The sequence below is a fragment of the Falco naumanni genome, chromosome 4 (genome assembly GCF_017639655.2).
Source record: "Falco naumanni isolate bFalNau1 chromosome 4, bFalNau1.pat, whole genome shotgun sequence".
In the NCBI taxonomy this organism is placed as follows: Eukaryota; Metazoa; Chordata; class Aves; order Falconiformes; family Falconidae; genus Falco; species Falco naumanni.
In genome coordinates, this window is record NC_054057.1 from 4220776 (window position 1) to 4239636 (window position 18861).

General features: G+C 42.3%; 1 protein-coding gene across 1 annotated transcript in view; it reads right to left on the minus strand.

Moving 5' to 3' along the window:
• The window catches only part of TGFBR2 (transforming growth factor beta receptor 2), a 60023-nt gene extending 44505 nt beyond the window's left edge, over window positions 1-15518 (minus strand). The window contains exon 1 of the mRNA XM_040591624.1: window positions 15167-15518. Within this exon, the coding sequence (XP_040447558.1) occupies window positions 15167-15260 (94 nt within the window). The 5' untranslated portion in view covers window positions 15261-15518. The remainder of the gene's footprint in view (window positions 1-15166) is intronic.
• Window positions 15519-18861: the final 3343 nt, after the last annotated feature.

The following is an 18861-nucleotide window of genomic DNA, read 5'->3' on the forward strand; positions in this document are numbered from 1 at the left end:
AAAGTTCCTCAATCTTTTTCCATGCACAACTCCACATTGTGCCTCTGTACCGGCCCTTCACAACTGCACCTTTTTGTGTCAACTGCTGGAGCGTGTTCAAGCCCTGAGTTAGGGGGTGCTTTGTGCCTCTGAGGGCCAGGACCTGCCCATTCCTTAAGCATGATCTCAGCAACCTATACAGCCAGGATTGGAAGGACCCGAGCAAACTGGCTTCAGCCACAGCTCCTATGTCCACCTTAAGCAAGGATGTGCTCTGCACAAGAAGAGTCTCTACCTTGTACAGTAGAAAACTATATGTGTGTACGCCGGTTGCTACTGAACCAAACCAGAATTTCCATGGTATTTTATAACACATCAGTAAGTATGGGGAGAAGCTGTGTGCACACAAAGACTCACAGCTGCCCATTCAAAATAAGCATTTAAATGGATTAACCAGACAACTGTACTTTCAAACTTGCAATCGTTACACAGTTATGTGATTCAGAGGGATTTATAAATATTTGTTTTTCCAAATAAAAGGAGGGTATTAGTGGGATTTTTAAAGCGCATTCACTACTACTATCCCTCCCTCCCAGCCATAAACAAACAAACAAGGAAATTAAAAAAAACCAAGGATATGTTTAAGGTGCAAACATATTGTTGTAGTCACAAGTTAAGACCTGGGGATTTGGCTTAAGCTTAATATAAAAAGATAACTTACGTTAGTTATAAGAAGCATAAAAGACCTCATTTTGCTTAGCTTTTTAAAGACCTTTGAACTTGAGGAATATTTGAGATATCTGGAATTTAAGTTAAACATATCCCCTGACCAAAGTATGCTCCTACTATGGTACTAGTTTACAATATAACCTACAAATTCTGGTAGAACAGAATTCTATGCAATTTCCTTCTCTAGACATGAACATAACCCATCCTTTCTAGTCTATTTGAAAAACTGTTTTCAAATAAGAAGTCCCATTTAACAAGTCCACATCCTCAACACACACAGAGGCTTCTCTGTCCGTCACTGATGGGCAAACATGTTTATGCGGAAGCTCTGTTCAGAGCTTCTTTTTACTGTGAGAAGCCATTTTCCTCCAGGAAAACAATGTTTATGAACCATTCTGTCCCCACACAGCAAGTTTTGAATGACAGATTCAGGAAAACAGTATGAAAAAGAAATTACTCTCTTTCATAATCCATCAGCTCAGCTAAAATAGTAAATCAGAGGAAAGTTAGACTCAAATGTAATCCCTTAGGAGTAGAATCACTTTGAATGGATTTGGGCAAAGATACACATCCTTCTCAAATTCAGTAGCTTGGATGGTTATATTTGTCTCTGTCAAGTTACATGCAAAGAAGCAGAATAACAGAATTTAATACCCTGGGGATATGTTCTGTTGATAGATGCATCTAACTTCCTCAGCTGTTAATGGGAATTATATACTGAGTATTGCGAAAAGGGCACATGCATGAAAATATATACTTCTAATGATATTCAACCTTAGGAAAACTTTCTTTTGCTGATTTCTGTTGCAGAAATCCTACTGCTGTGGCATGCTGTTAGAGAGTTATCAGATTTCTTGGTAAAGAAGTATCTCTACCAACAAAGCAACATCTCCTTTATCTGCCAGAGGTAAATTTGCTAACATATCCTCCAGGTATTAGCTGTTCCTTTTAATGTATTTGCAAATGACTCCCTCCAGTTACCTTTGAGACTATGAATCACTAGCTGGCAACACCATCCTGCTGAAATAAGGGAAAGAGTAATCAGCTCCCTTTCTATTTGAGGCTGAAAATAAGACTGGGCTTAAAGGAAAATAAAAGCCATGGGAGAAACCTGCCCAGTCTGAAATAAATAAGTGTTCTACCCCTAAACACATCCCTTAAATGTTCATGGAAAGCTCCTTATCTTTGCTGTTATTTCCAAATCACATGCGAAGAATTCATTCACTATACTATAACATTGCGTATTTTAAGGACAGTCTCTCCTGCACGCGTGAATGGTCTAGCAGGTAAGCCCCCACATTAAAAAAAATTAGTCGTGGACACTAAAAAAAATCTGCATGTAGGAATACAACAGTTCTCACTCCATACAACAATACATTACTCACTGCTTGCAGAAGCAGGGCTGGCATTACAGTGTAAGGTGAGGACATTCCTACATTAGGCGCAGCTCAGTGGGAAGGAACTTGCCAGTCTAAAATGTTTAGTCTACCTGCCTGAAGATGTGTGAGAGACTGCAGGCTCTTACACTTTGTTTATGATGAGGCAGAATAAAATTGTAAATGTGAAACATACACATGGAAATGGGTTTCTAGGGTTTTCCCCTCCCAGTTGCTCTAGACACGATTGTTGTTTCTGTAAAGCCACTATTTCAGTCCTCAAGCTGTATCTTAAGTCATTCTCAGGACCATAATCTTTCACTGGCACTCCAAGACAGCATATACACTTAGAAGCTTGTTTAGAAGAAACATTGCAAAGAAGAAACTAATTTAAGTGTCTACAAACCAATTACTTCTATTGAGTGAATTGTTTCAGGGAGAAAGCTGGGAAGAGGTAAGACAGAAACACAAGATCAAGTTTATCAAACAGCAGCTCTGAAGCAAACTTTCCATTACCTCTTAATTTTCATCTGAATATCTCCAGTTTCATCCAATTACTTCAACACTTTTTTCCCCATAACAACTGAGAACTATGAAAAGCAAAATATGATGACACGTCATAAACTTTTAAATGGTGTAGTTCATTTCTGGCAACAGCTTAACGTTTCTTATGCTACTACCACAGGACAGAAGATGTTTACTATCACATGTACTAGTTAAATTTAATAGGATAAGATCTTCAGCAGATGCTAATCTGTGATTTCTGAGTGCTGCTATGTCAAATTATACTAGCTGACGTTTAACAGTTTAGAGTCAGTGAATGTTTCTGGATATTGGTCATAGCACATCATCAACCTTCATCTGGAGGGCTCTTACTCAACTGTAGAAATCAGTAATAGTCTGCAGGATGTCTAAAGGGCTTCTATGAAATGCCTTGATCATTTTAATCAAATGCCAAATGGATTAATAATTATGTTATTTCAACAACTGTCATTGAGGAGGCTGTGTGTAATATGGCCATAGTAGCTGAACCACTCAGCACCCCTTTAAACATCAGGAGCCAGTTGCATGCTTTGTTATGGTTTCTGGTGTAACTGTTCAGTGACATGGGCAGCTCATTCTCTAAAACTGTCACTTTGGCATTTTTCACAAATATTGCACTCATGTAGAACACAGTATGTTTTAAAAAGTGTTCTAAAACCCAGAACAATTCCAAGCTTTCCAAACACAGTAATAGCTTAGGTTATACCAGAGGAAAGTGCTCCATAGAAATAGAGACATGTTTTTAATTCTTTGGATGGAAGATTTTGTAACTCATGCATATTTGAAATATCCTTGCATAGGGTTAGTTAGCAAAGTAGCTTAACAGTTTGTTACTTCCGGAGATGCTACTCCTGCTTCTGAGAGGGATATGAATGATACCAGCCTGGTGGTGGTAACCGGCTGCATCACAGATTCATAGGTTACAGGACTTCTGTGCCAGGAAGAGGTGGGATGATATTTCCAGTCTGGCCTTCTGCAAGCAAAATCATTCCACTTTGCTAGTTTTACAAAGCCCTAACTTCTCTGGGTATATGTTTAACAAAGCAAAATCCTGTCATGATTTAGAGACTTGCATTGGGAAGTCCATCACAGCCCTTTGCAGGGCTCTACTAATGAAATTATCCTGTTTGTTAAAAACACACACCTTGTTTCTGGAGTGAAGGGAATAACAGCTGCTGATACTATTCCTAATTCTTTTGTACTTCATACATTTAATACTACAACAGCCCATTATTTTCAAAAGGCAGGCAATCACTGACATTAAACTCTTATCTGAAAATGCTAAAAAGATTTTTATGGCTCCCTAAACAAACAGTGCCACCTCCTTCCTAACCCACTGCAGACCTAAGGACAATTAAGTGGAAATTACTGCCGTGGTCAAAACTATCTACACGTCCATTTCAAAAGCACAAAATGGAAACTTAAAACAAAATCCACCTTTTAAAGGGAAAAGTGATGATTATATGGCTAGTCTAACTACTCACGCTAAACAATAGCTTGCAAAGGCAGGTGTCAGTGTTTTCTATTTCTACGTATGTGGTTACAATAGTTGTAAATGTGCCTTGTCATTAACTTTCAAGGGTAAGATATTTCAAATAGTTAGTGGTTTGCTTCCAACATTTGCTACCCACCTTCACCATGAGAAGGCCAATATGTTTCTGACTTCAAACCACCAGTAGGTATGTGCCTGACAATCATACTACAAGTCACCAGAACAAAAAAGCCAAGTTAGGGGAAGTGCAAGTTGGCTGAACCGTGAATATTATACACAGACAACTGGGGCAGGAGTTAGGCCTTAGATGGTCAAACTGAAGCAAGCCACTAAAGCTTCCTTGTGCTTCACCGTTCCCTGGCAGCTCCTAGCACACAGCCTCTTAACTTGAGAAAAAGAAGAAAGTGCTAATTGTATCTTATTGAACTTGGCAGGGTATTTGAGGCTGATGAGAATTTCTGGATGCTCTGAGGGCTTTAATCCCAAACTTCTGTTGAGAAATAACAGCGGTTATGAACCTCAATTTCCCAATCACAACAGGCTAGTATTGAAACAATCTCTGTTCATTTCCCACAAGTTCTGTAATTGTCTATAGCAACTGTAATTAACACATCAATGCATTAATTCTTTGCCACATGTTAAGCAGAACTAGTTGAAACTGTGGAAATTCTAATACAAATAACTGTACGCAGTTTAGTGGTACATCAAAAATACAATGGATGAAATTGCGGGAAGCTGGAGATCTGGGTTTGGGCCTCCAGAGACTACAAGACTGAGCCCGGGCTTCCCACTTCAGTAATCTACATAGGATGTGCCCAAGTACTCATTGTGAATCCCACCTTCCTGGAATTTGGTGGTTTAATTTGAATCACATTTTTATTTTCCTTTATACAGATTAAAGGCAGGAGACATTCATTTCGGAAGCTCTAGGCTGCTTCTAGTTCCACTAATATTCATGGTACCAGCATGGCCTCAGGGAAGAATGGGAACAGCAAAGCCCCCCAGCCAGGCAGAAACTTCAAGGCAAAAGTATAAAATGTGAGAGGGAGTGTGTGAGAAAGGAGTTGATGGAGAAAGAAAAACAAAGATGAAGAAATACTTTTTAGTTGTATTCCATTTTCCAGAGCAGTTCATCAATTTCTCCTTGCTGAATGTCTTCCTATTTCTATTATCCAGAGGCAAAAAGAGAGCAGATATGGCTTTAGTTACAACCAGACAATGTGTTATTGCTGTTTACACGCAAACTTGGGCTATGCCAACTTTGCAAGCCTGATGGCCTGGCACCGTACATACCAGATGAGAATACTACAAATGCAATAAAAAGATCAGCTTCCCAGATTTTTGACTTAAGGCATTCCCTTGTGGTAAAGCTGGGTGAGGAAACAGAAGAACAGACTGAAGGGAAGAGGGGAAATTCAATCGCCCAGAAGCATGCATCGCTGACCTAGTTACTTTGTGAGAGCTTCAATAAAGAGGCTTACGAAGTCATGACTATTACATGGTCCTCTCTGATCTTTTCATGAGGATGAGAAATGGTTGTTTTCGGTTTAAAAAGGAAAAAAAGATTCTGTATGTAAAGTCTCTCTTTGTTGTGCTGTGAACTCCCTGGAGAGAGTATCAGTCACCCTGCAGGGGCTGGAATAATGAACGAATCCATTAGGGAACAGGCTTTCTTCTCCTCTGACATGCTTCAGGGGACCACCCGCACACACGTCAACCCCTTCTCTACAGAGTGCCACCTCTGAAGCCCTACCCAGTCTCAGCCAGCAAGGATCCTTCCCCACAGAGCCCATCACCGGTGGAGTTTACACGTTCTCAGGCTGAAGAGTGGCATGGCCATGGGCCTCCCACTTTCTGGGCAAAGGCTCTAACCACTGCAGGAAAAGGAGGCAATGCAACCATGAAAATCGGTAATGGGAACTGTGGGGAGGTAGAAGGTACACAGCAGGGCAGCTGACCAACTGCCACAGCACAGTCACTGCAAAATCATAGATCTTGTATGCAGTAGACAAATGAGAAGGGTAATTGCTGCACGCTTGTGGGAAGAACCAGCCAAAGGAAAAAAAGGATCAACTACCACCTGCATATGACAGCTCTTCTCTTGAAATCTTCACGGGTTCCTCATCACAGATTGACAAATGTGTGCTGTTCAAAACCTCATTAAATTCTTCCCATTAGTGAAACACACTTTACTTCTTCATTCCTGCACTCTTTCCATGAGTTTCTCAAGAAGAATGGGACACCCCAGAGTCACAAACCCAGTTACAGGAAAGCTTAAGATAGCTACAGAGCCTAGCAGGGAGCATCCTGAGAGCAGGAACTGACCAACCACCATGTGAACTCCAGAAGCAACTCAGTGCTGGTCAGATGCTGAACTCCTGCATGTGATTTTATTGTCTTTCGATCTTATTACTACCGATAACATAATGAAAAAGATACATCCTTAATTGTGTGTAGTTTTACAATGCAGCTCATTTTAGGGTAAAATGTAAAACAAAAAAAGTAGCCTATGTAACATCTTGCTCAGGATAACGGACAAGTGCTACTCCATGCTAATTAGTAGCTTTACAGAGAGCTGAAGTAAAATAAACCAGCATGTAGCTACAGACCTCCCTTTAGCAGTGGCTTGAAATTGCACCATGGGTACCATCTAATGCACGAGTATTTTAAGAGACTGGATAGTTGGAGAAAAAAACTGGAAAGGGAAAAGGTGTAGTTACATCTACCACGTTTCCCCAAGCATGCAATTTAGTGGACAGAAGTTACTCACACACACACTACTCTCCTGGAGCACTCTAAGTGCACAAGGTATGCCAAGTTCTGATCTAACTATGACTTCAGATCTGCTCCGGCCACAGAGCTCCCAAAGCATATGGAAGTCAGTCAGGACAGCCAGGTAACTGTTACCCTAAAAACAGGGAAGCAGTCAAAACGATGAGAAATTTCAGCTCCCTCTGAGCACTAAGACCTGTCTGAAACTGTTGCCTAAACCGTGCTATCAAAACCACTGCTGTTCTGCAGCTTTATATAGCAAGCTGTCAGTAATATCTGAGCAACTAATTAGATGTCAAGAATCAGACCAGATCAGCACCTCAAGACACACAAGAATCCTGGACAGCTGCTTCTGCTTCCTTCTCTGAAAATAACCAGAAGTGATAACCCATTACTAATCACCTGTGGTCTGTTTCAAAGTTCACTCTCTTGTACAGCAGCATTAAAAATGTGCTTATATTATTTAGTGAGATGAAATCTACAAAATTACCACATTATCATCCAAAAGCCCCAGGCACCACCTAACCATGCCAACAAGTGACGTATACATGTGATGTGCTTACTGCCATTCTGGGCTGCAGAATCCACAGCAGGATTAAAAAAAAGATGGCTCACCTGAATCTCATGTCTGAAATATTTAGACCCGGGAGAACTACAGGTTAACTCTTGGGAAATCTAACTGAACGCCCTTTCTTTTCTAAGTCAATGACTACCAGCTCATTTATGACCCTTCCAGGTGAAACATTAAACAAAATTAAAAACCACATCCACATTCTGAGGAGTTTTTCCCTTAGTCCTCATTTCCCATTCTCCACTTCGCTTCCTTATTAATTACACCAGCACTAGCAGCTTATCAGTGATGAGGGAGCTTCAGTTTTCATACAGATTGGAAATGTACACCAGTGATTTCAAAGGGAAGGCCTGGTCTTGATAAGAAATCATCCCTCTTACACATTTCACTTTTTTGGGGACTACTTACCCCAAATCAATTAATCTCCATCCTCGTGAATTCTCCTCCCGTGATTCTTCCTGGGCAAAAATCCTTAATGAGACATTACAAGAACTTTGGAAGCATCTTCTTTCCCTCAACTGCCTGAAATCTCTCCTTCCTAACATTCGGAGGACTTCGAAATACTGCAGTCAAATTACTCTTTTGCTCCAAGAAAGAGAACCGGATCACTCTGGCTCCTGTAAGACTGATATCACAACCTCCCCCCTCGAGGGAATTACAGCCTCATAACATACAGTTGCCTATTATTTATTCTGTGGCCAGATTCTCAGCTGGTATAAATCAGGGCAGGTTCCTTGCCTTCAATATAGTAAAGCTGATTTATGCCAGCTGACAATCTGGCCCTGCCTGTGTTCCACTTGCACAATGCAAGTGTTTAAAGAGGCCCATTAAAGTGCCCCAGGCACATAAGAGCCACACTTGGGTCTTTACTTGGAAAATGTTGCTCTGAGGAGTAGAGATTGTGAAACCTTCTCGCTGCTTTCTGAGTATGTACTGTTCTAATTCACTTTTTCTGTTACAAAAGGAAGTCTCTAAGCCCTGACAGAGCCACCATGACCTTAGGAACACAAGAGGATTTTTCTAATGTCTTCTGCATAGACCGTTTTTTTTAACTGAGTTTAAATGCTGAATTAAATGAAGTCTACAGGAATACCAATGCAATGTTTTGGAGGAACCAATCAACTGCACAGAGGGCAGAGGCTATCTTTCAAAACTTGTATTACTGGTAAGTATAAACAAGCCAGAAGCATGCAGTGTGACTTTCAAATCACTGGCTGAGCCTACAGCTTTGGCTGCTTGATAAGCCTTTCTTTTTCACCTTAAAACCTCAGATGTCTACTTATGGAGCACGGAAACAGCTCTTTTGAGGATGTGGGCCAAAGTCCTTGGGTACAAACAGAAGGAATGTAGGCAACAGAAGACAGCTTTCTAATACCTCTGATTCCAGATTGTCATTTCAAAGACACAATGTTAACCCTAGGTGTCATTGTAGTGACATATCTTCTGGGTTGTAAACTGAAGTGTGACAAAGCAGACTCCTCTATCTGTTCCTGAAATCTATTCATTTCAGTCAAATTTTTGCCAAAATACTATCCTGGGTGAGTGGAGAACTGGAATCCTGGAATCAGACTATCAGGACTGTTAGTAATAAAAATTGTGGTTCATTTGCATGACAGAAATTTCTGAATACAGCTTGTTCTTATGACATGAAACAAAGACTAGAAGACACGAGTCATTCAGAGCGCTGCCATTCCCACCCAAAAAGGAGAAAATGAACACATGGCTACAGGTCAGTCTAAAAAACCCAGGAAAATGTTTTTCCTGCCACACAAACTCATGTAACATTTCATGCATTTTCATATTCACAACCAGAGAGAAACAAAAAACATTTGAAGTGGTGGGTGTGGGGGTGTTCGTGCAAGCATGCATGAGAGAGTGACAGCTCTCCAGTATCCTGGGGAGAGTGGATAGGGGGAGCTCCAGATTCAAATGTGCATTTTATGTCAGACCAGGCACTTGATCCTTTCTTCCATCCTCGACCAGGGATTATTCTAATTATCGATTAATGATAATTTATCTTTATCTGCCTATCTTCCTATATCAGAAATTCCACTGCGGACTAAGGGAAAAAAAAATAATTAAAAGTTTCCTGATGAAAGTTTAATGGAAACTGGTACATTTCCACAAATTGTTTCAGTTTTGACAAATCAGCATTTTCCCATGAAAAACAGTGTCAAAACCTCTCAACCAGCTCTAATTCTAACCAGATTAACTCGGGGATGAATGCCAGCAGGAAGTTCTTGCTAAATACCAGTTGTTTGAGCAAAGGAAAACTACTCCTTCCCCAGACAATCTTCCCAGAGGTAAAAAGGCTTTAAAACCCATACAAAAAAAAAAAAAAAAAAAAAAAAAAAGAAGGACACGTAGTTCCAGCTGTAACGACAGTGGCATTCAAAGCAAGAGGAAGAGCAAGGAAATGGCATATTAAAAAAAAAAAATATGCACAAGCATGGACAATTCAGCAACTAGTACTTCTCCTGCCACTGCTAGTTATTGTTTTATTGTTTCTTAAAATCTGAAACAGTTGCTAAACTTTGCAGCAATGCAAACAAATAGATATTAGTCCCTCAGAAATCCATATGGACTGTAAGGCGTCCCCTTAATACATGCTCCCATTTAAATTCTGATTAAATCCTGAGAAATTAACCGACACAAATGATGGCATGCTGTCACCAGCAGAAATAGAATAAAGCAACTCCTGGTGAGATTTGTTAATTCTGACTACTACTTTGGACAAGTTTTACATCACTGGATGGTGTTTGAAGTGGTTTGCTCGCTCTATGTATCTTACCCTAAACATCTGTACACTTAACCAAATCTGTGCTCTTTCAGGCAGTAGTATAGAAATGGTCATAGCCAATCAGTGCCAGTGCTGCTCTGTCTTTATGCCAGAATGAAGTCATAGTATGAAAAATATCCACTGAAGACTCAGCTGGGTCACTGAGAACCCAATCTTGCAAATATTTGGTGTCAACTCATTGCTTACAGATCAGCAGCATTTGCCTTAACTACAATGCCCTGCCCCAGTGTGTACACCCACTCCTTGCTGTAAAAGCCATAGTAAGAAGTTTCTCCACTGTTTCTTAATATGACTCTTATCACTTCTACCTGCCAGTGAAGCTGAACTTCGAAAGGACTTATAACTAGTCTGTTGAAAACTAGGTATATTCTTTCTGATTTATTTTGGTCTATTTTAACCTTCCAGAATTAGAGTTCATAAAAAAGCACAAATATTTTGTCGTGACCTTTTATTTTATTCTGGATTATAAGAGTTTAATAAGCAGTTCCCATTATCCTATAGGAAAAAAAAACGCAACCCAAAAAACTCTCTAACCCCAACAAAATTTAAGGCTAAAGACCTATTAAATAAACCAAAATCTCAGCACTAAATCTCTTAGACTAGGACTCTGCCAACTCTCTTTTTTTGTAAGAGGACTAGCTCTCCACGACTCCATGCTGGAAATCCCTTGCACTTTCTAATATCTGCACAGACTGGTTGGTATCTTAGTCCATTTACTGAGTTTGCAATGCTCTGGCAATACAAACTGGATAATATCCCTGGGATGTGCTTACCTAGTTATTCCCCCTGAATCAAAGGACTCCCATGTAGCAAAGGAGAACTGCACCGTCAGTTTCCCATCCACCTCAGGACATCCCTCTGTTCTTCTGCTCACCTAGTGCCAGAGGGGCTGTGGGGACCATGGGCACACCAGGACTGTAACAACTCACCTCCCTCCTGCTGATCCCATGGGGATCATGACCCCATGACCTGATTTTCACTGTGCTACCACCACTCAACTGTAGCTGTGCCAGCCAGCGTGGAGACTGCATGGATCACTTTCAGATCAAAAGCTGTCATTGTGCTAGTGATACTATTTCATACCTAGCTGTTACACAAAACCCAAGAAAGTAACAAACTGGGCCCAAGTGGTTAGTTTTGCTCATTCTAGCTGTACTGTGAGGCATAGTTCTTCTGAGGTCAGAGGAGTGACAGTGATAGAAAGTGAATGCTAGCAAAGTGTGTATAGCACAAACATACATTATTAAGAAAAAAAAGTTCCTATGTCACAAATGCAAAAATATCATCTTAAAAATATCCTACAGAGGAAATATCGGCATGGGAAACTTCAACAACCGGTGCTACAGTGATACTATGCTCTTTTTCCTCCCCCAAAACAACAACTCCTTTCTAAAAGCCTAGTCCTATTAAAAACCCAAACCAACCACATAAAAAACCCTCCAAAAAACAAACCATGAAGAATTTTCCTTCTGATAAGAGCCTGACAGCGTCTTTGCTCCTAAGTTCAGAATTAACCTTGTCACAATGACAACTTTTATCAGCTCACCATTATAGCACATTACATCTTTGAAACTCTAACAATTCATCCCAGAAAGGATTATTTCATTTTGAAGCAATGCTGTTTAGCTAAATGTAGGTTATATAATAGTAAGTGTTTATAAAATATAAGTGAAAAAATATTATGAATATGAAAAAACAGAATTATTTCATTGCCCTTTTTTTGAAATTACTTTTGAAATCGTTTCAGGAAACTTCTTTGCTATAACTGTATGTAACTCTACTGATGCTAATGGAACTGTATTCGTTTGCAGCAGCTTAAGATCTGGCTCATCATTTTTTAATAGAAACCATTCCTGTATGGAATTCACCACCTGAATATTACAGAAGTATGTTAATGCCAAGGAGCTCAAAATAGCAATTAAATAAAAGTGATTTTCAAAGTCCAAAGTATAAAAGTCTTAGAATTCAAGGATACCCCATAAAAAGAGGAAAATGCAATGATATCTCTGTTCTATTGCTATTTCCCTCCTGAAATAACTGGAAATCTGCCAGTTTTAATGGGGGGCAAGAATGCATTTTAGATTTGCTTGTGTTACAAACATGTTCCACCATGTTACAAAGATGTTTGTTCTCATACTTCCCCCTTGCAAATATGTGAAGTGCTAAATTTCATGACTATAAAATTAACCGACTATGCTATAACTCTTAAAAAATAAGGATATAATAATGCAAGTACAGTTTGGCTGAATGGAGAAATTAAGTTCCTAGTGTTCAGAAATGAACAATTATTACACAGATTATTCCAAGGAATAAGTTTTTGGTTTTCATACCCCAAAGATAAATTACAGGTTCATATTCACTTGAACACAGCTGTGTCAATTTCTTATGTGGGCAACTGCTGGTTTGCACTGCAATCTATTGAATAAATGTTCCATATAGCATTCACAATTATTCTAAACAACAACAACAACAAAATCTCACCTTGTCCCTTTATTCTAAGGAAGAAAAATTCAATTACTTGTGTGTAGTACAAGACATAAGAGCATCTTTTTCAAAGTAGATAGTTCCTATTAGACCAGCTCACCAATTTGTGGTTTTGTCCAGCATGTTTATGGGAATGTGCCATTCCTGTTGACTATTTTGCTGTGAAGAATGTTAAAATGAAATCCTAGCTGGGGCTTTATTAACCTCTTCACCAAAAGCCAGCTGGTTAGTAGGCATACCTGAGAATTGAGCTCTCTTGAGACTGGTATTTCTCCTGCCTCATCCTCACTGAACTGCTGAGCTATTGATTATTACAGTGTAAATAGCTCTTTTTTTCTGTTTTGTCTTCCCCAAAACATTTGGCAGCTCTAGTTTTCATTTGGATGCCAAATAAAAACCAACATACAAACCTCACACTTTCTGCCCCCCACAGAACTGTTGTTTTCTGACAAACTGTTCCCGTTATATGCACAACAAAATCCTATGGTGAATATTAAAACAACTGTTGGAGCTACAGAATAGATTGTCTGACAACAGGTCTACTCAGTTGTGGTTATTGTAGGGTGTACATGAAGATCAGTATAAAAAATGCTGAATCGTAACCAATCTGTATATATTTTTCCTCACTGGACCTGTGATAAGAAACAAGAGCAAACTCTTAGACTATGCCCATTTTAAAAATCTACCTGTAGTCTGAGACTCTCTAGATGGGCTGAGTGGGAAAAAAAAAAAAAAAAAAAAGCAAAAAAGCAAAAAAAGCAGCATAATAATAAATAGCACAAGATTAACAAAAGTGGAGCTTTTTAATTTAAAGCTTTTTGTGATGGGAATCTGCAAAAAAATGGGGCTGGGGTCAAAATAAAAGACAACACTAGTTGAGTATGATTTATATTAATCAGAAATAATAAAAATATATATCAAAATCAACAAGAAGCTGCACACCTCAAATTTAATATAAAACCATTTTAGGCCCTGGGACACCATAGTGTCTTATTCTTAAACTTTTTTTATTAATCTGCCCTAAGCTTCCATGAGTAACTTTGCAGGTATGTAAAACCTGTTGACTTTGACAGGATTATTAATGAAGCATGAAGTTATTCATGCTGTACGTAGCTATTGGCAGTAGCTATGCAAGAGCTATCTAGTTTATGTTCTCATGTTTTAGCAACAATTTTGAGATTATGATTGACCATGAATGGACCACAAGGGACAATCAGAGGGCACAAAGTTTTTAGAAGCTCAGGTGTCGGTACATCTCATCTGAAGACTAAAACGAGGTGTGTGATATGTATCACAAGACATCTCAGAAACGTGCTTAATTCTTCAAAACTGTCTCATATGTAGTTTTGCTGCAATCCAATGTTCTCTTGTTAGGTTCAGCAGTTGTGCAGCAATGTGGTTTAGGGCCTAACTTTGCAGTTACAGATGTTAGTTCACATATGCAGGTTAGCAGTGATAGGACAGAGACTGAAAGCTCCTCAGGGCAGGGACCTTGGTTTTGCAGCAGCACTTTGAACTCTTACTACATTCCAAATTATCCTATGAAGAATTCTGCTAAGCCACAACCTCAAAAACCTATCAAAGGACGCCTCGGTAGAAACAGAATAAGGGATGTAAAGCGTCACTAAAAGCGAAGCAAGGAACACCAGCACTAAGCACTACAGGAACGACTGTTACTCTCAGTCCAACCACTCACAATCACGGCCGAATTCCACTGTAGGCAGTGGAACATAAAACAACTCTTTGGTAAGCAGCTGCTGACCCATGCTGCAGAGAGCTCTGCGGTGCGCACAGGCCAGCAGCTCTGAGCGCCGGCGGGCACCGGCTCGGGCCGCGTCGCTGCCCAGGCACCTTCCAGCCCCTCTCCCTGGGGACGTGCAGGGAGAGCAGGTCCTAGACCCCGGGGCATGGCAGAAGCTGTGCCGGGGGCTAGATGCTGCAGCCCGCACGGGGGGGGGCGGGAGGCGCGGGCCGCGGCCGCTGCTTCGCCCCGGGCCCTGCCGCCCCCCGGGCACACGGTGCGGCCCGGCACCAGGTGCGGGAGCTGCCGCAGCAGCTGCGGGGCCGGGCAGCCACTACGGCGGGGCCGGCGGTCAGCCCCCAGCTGCCCTCAGCGGGCTCCTCCGGCCGGACCAGACCCCGCTGCGTTTCCTGCCAAAGCCCCCTCTCCCCCCGCCTCCCTCCACGGACGGACCGCCGGTTTTGCCAAGAAGCCCCCAGATTCCCAGTCCTTTCTTCCTCGCTTACTTTCCAGCGGGGCTATAAACAAACACGCCGACCCCTCCCGAAACGTTTCCAGCCTCCAAACTTTCTTAGCAACCGCGCGTCCCCCTCCCGCGGCGGACGCCGGCCCCCGGCCCCGCTCCTGCCCGCGGCCCCCGCAACTGTCAAGCGGCAGCGCCGGGCCGGCGCACACTTACCCCGAAGCAGAGCGGGGACCGAGCTGCCCATGAGGACCCAGAGGGAGACGCGCAGCAGCAGCCGCCGCAGGCTCCTCGGCAGCCGGGGGCTCATCGCGGGGCCGGGTGGGCACGGCCGGCGGGGCGCGGGCGGGGCGCGGGGGCGGCGGGGAGGCCGAGGCCGCGGCGGCGGGGCTGGCGGGGCTGGGAGCGGGCTGCGCGGCTCCGCGGCTCGGGGCTGCGGGTGACTCACTGAAACTTCACTTCGGCGCTGCAGGGGAAACAGGAAATCTTAAACTTCGCCAACAGCTGGGCAGGACTTTCTTACTCTTACACTAGTTCCTTCTCCCCCTTCCCACAGTCACCCCCTCCCCTGCGCTCGCCCTTTTTCTTTCTTTCCTTTTTTTTTTTTTTTTTTTTTTTTTTTTTTTTTGCCATGAAACCTCACCCAGTTTGGCGTCAATCATCTGCCAGAGGCCAGCCCCTCTCAGGTCTGGCTCTCCCACCACAAACGCGCCGGGGCCAGCCCCGACGTGCCGCCCAGCTCCCCGTGCCTGCCCCCCCCCCCCCCCGAGGCGGGCACCGGGCACCGCCATCCGCCCTCGCGCCTTGGCCTGGGCGCTCGAGGTCGACGGGAAACCGGCAGCTCGAACGGTTCCTTCTCCCCACGGGGTTGACAAAGGCCCAGTCCTGCCACTCAGGGCGTGGGGGCTTCCCAGAGCTCCTCCTGGGATCCGTACCCTCACCGTACCGATGCTGCTGCAGCTTGTTTCCCCCCTCTGCAGAACCGGCGTGGGAAGGACGGACACAACCCCCAGAGGAACTAAAGCAGGGGGCAGAGAGGCTGGAGTCAGGGTAATAGCCAGAAATGTTCACACAGACTAGCGGGGCACTCAGCTTGCAGACTTGGAGCTGACAGGGACAACTTGCCATGTGCCTCTTTTTTTTTTTTTTTTTTTTTTCCCCCATTTTGCTCCCAAATGGGTAGACGTGCTCCACTTGGTCCCAAGGGCTGCAAATGTGACACAGATGAAGTTCTTCTCCATCTCTTTCCGAAGTAGGTTTAGCTTGTACCAGATTTTTTGCCTTCTCCAGAGGGGAGAAATTGTACGTAGGATTCCGGGAGCAGGACCACACTGGTCATGCCAGCTTTGCACGGCCCAGGCAGAGACTACAAGAACTGTTAAGACTCTCGACCAGAATAAGGCCTGAGCTTTCTGCCAACATGAATCCAGCAACTGCATAGCCAGCAGTTGTCTTGAGACTCATTTTTGGTTCACAGAGTCATCCTTCTTCCCTGAGTTAAATGGCTGGGAATTGATTAAAAGATAAACTGATACATGTGGGGATAATTTGAGGGTGTCCATTCAGATTTTGGTGATTCACTTTCGTTTCAGTTACAACACTAGTTAAAAGGTACAGACCTGGGTATTTCAGAAAAAGGCTAAGCCTTCAGGAGGAATATATGTGATCATGCTCTGAATGTCCCAGATCATCTCTGTATGAATGTGGAAATATTTGCATAATGCATTTAATTGGCCTATAACAGACATAAAAAAATCTCGTTGTGATTTAATGTAAATTTTGTTTTAAAAACTCCCTAAATGCGTATTTTCACAGTGCAGTCCCTGTTTATGGTGCAAATTCTCATAACCCTCTCCAAGAGCATTTTCTTCTTCCCCACCCCCTTTAAATACAGTCCAGATTCACTCAAACACAGTCACTGCCTTTCAGAGCTAAGAAAAATGTTGGACTCCCTTTTGAGCATAGACTGGAGTGTTCTTATCAGTTTCTGAGCACCAACTCTGTGCTAGAAGCTGGCTGTGTTTTCAGTAATCCACTTAAACAAAAGCATTTCTCAACCCCCATCAGCATATACTGTATGCTGTATACATTTCTCTCTTCTTGTAGCTGTCAAGTTGCAGTTGCCAAAGAGTTGCTGTTTGCTTAGGAAGTTGGCTGTGTACACAGAACTCTCCTGTTGGCTTTTAAGCTTCTTTTCATATTGGAAGTTAGTCACCAAAAACTATTAAAGACGAGTTTAATGTTTATATTAAGTACATAATATAAGAGTTAACTATTCAAACCTGTCACAATCCAGGCATGACTTGGCAAGCTGCCCTCTGCCTCAGTTGCATCTCTCTTCCTCACACGAGTGCCATGGCTCTTCTCCCACATGGGCACCTTCTGACTAGTCTCTCTCATGAAGGGTCTGGCAGCAGGAGAGAGACTTGCAGGAGGTGGAGGCCTTGGGGAGGGCTGTGCTCAGGTGTCCCCCTCCAACATCCCTGACTGCAGCCTGGCATCACAGCACCTCTCTCTCTCTCACGTGAGGCGAGACAGCACCTGTTACCCAGTTAAGTGAGGAGTCCACTACAAGTGTATTTCAGAGGCCTGATATTTCTAAAGCCCGATGTTTCCATATAAGCACTGTTTTTATTTCATATCATGCACTGAGGATTGTACTACAGCTGCACTTTGGATGTTCAGAGAGCCCATGACAGTGGTAGGCACCACTAGAAAGATTCTGGATAGAAGGAATCTATCTTACCTGGAAATCCTCAGTGTAGGAGTAACTTTGTTACCAACAGTCAAGGAGGAGGCTGAAGTAAATGCCAATTTGTTCACAGATTTGTCCCTGACAAGCTTATTAACAAAGGCTCACATCCTGCCTTTTTGAGTACTATAAGCTTCCCTGTTAGGGCCAAAATGCAGCTTAATCAGGATTTCCTGGGCAACCAAAATATATATATAACATTTCTTTCCATTTCGTTGTTCATAGTTCTCAGTTTTTAAACAGATGGCAGTTTATTACTTCTAGATTGAAACTGTGAATATTTAACCTCAGCCTGACTGAGGTAAGAAAGAGCCGGCTTTGAAGAGCCACAGGTTAAAGCTGTAAATAATTAACTTCAGCCTGACAGGGTGAGGAAGGGTCAGCTGATTTCAATTCACTACTCAGGCAAAATATCGAAGCACTGAATATTGTGTTTTCTTTCTGAGCCTTAGAAAGAGACACCCAGAACACAAACAAGCTAGTACCTCCTGTATCTCAGGGCCTCTTAGTGAAGACAAGTTAAATGCTTCTTGCTGTAGTTTTAGGTACAGCTTTTTAAAACAGTCCATAAAAACTACTGAGTGTGAAGGATTTCTCTTTAGTATTCCAACCATTTCTCAGCTTGCAGTATCATATTTCTGTCGAAATCCCACATGTGCTAGAGCGTTATTCTCATATGAAGAACAATTTCAAGCTTCCACAAAACTTGCATTGTTACTAAAAACTGTCATTTCACTCTACACTCTACACGACATACACTTTTAACCCAAAATCATTGTAGCCACAGCCAAGATCCGCTGTTGTGCCCCGTCCAGCCAATATTTTGATTAGTTTATTAGCTCCCAGTGTTGCTTTGTTTAAGAAAGAATCCCACAACAAGCTACTTCCCAGATCCACCGACTTAGAATTAAGTAAGGCCTATACAGCTGCACTAACACAGCATAATGTTTATGCCTATCTAAAGCTGACATACGTGGCTTAGGGTGAAGATATCTCACCTTACTTTAGCTGTCTAAAAGTTAGCCTTGGAGCGAAGTTCCAGGAGATGACTGAGACAAACCTAGCACCTTTCCTGCCATCTAAAGAAGCAGTCTCATTTGTGGATGAGAGAGGAGTCTAGATATTTTAAAATCCTCTAGACACATGAGCTGACAACAGA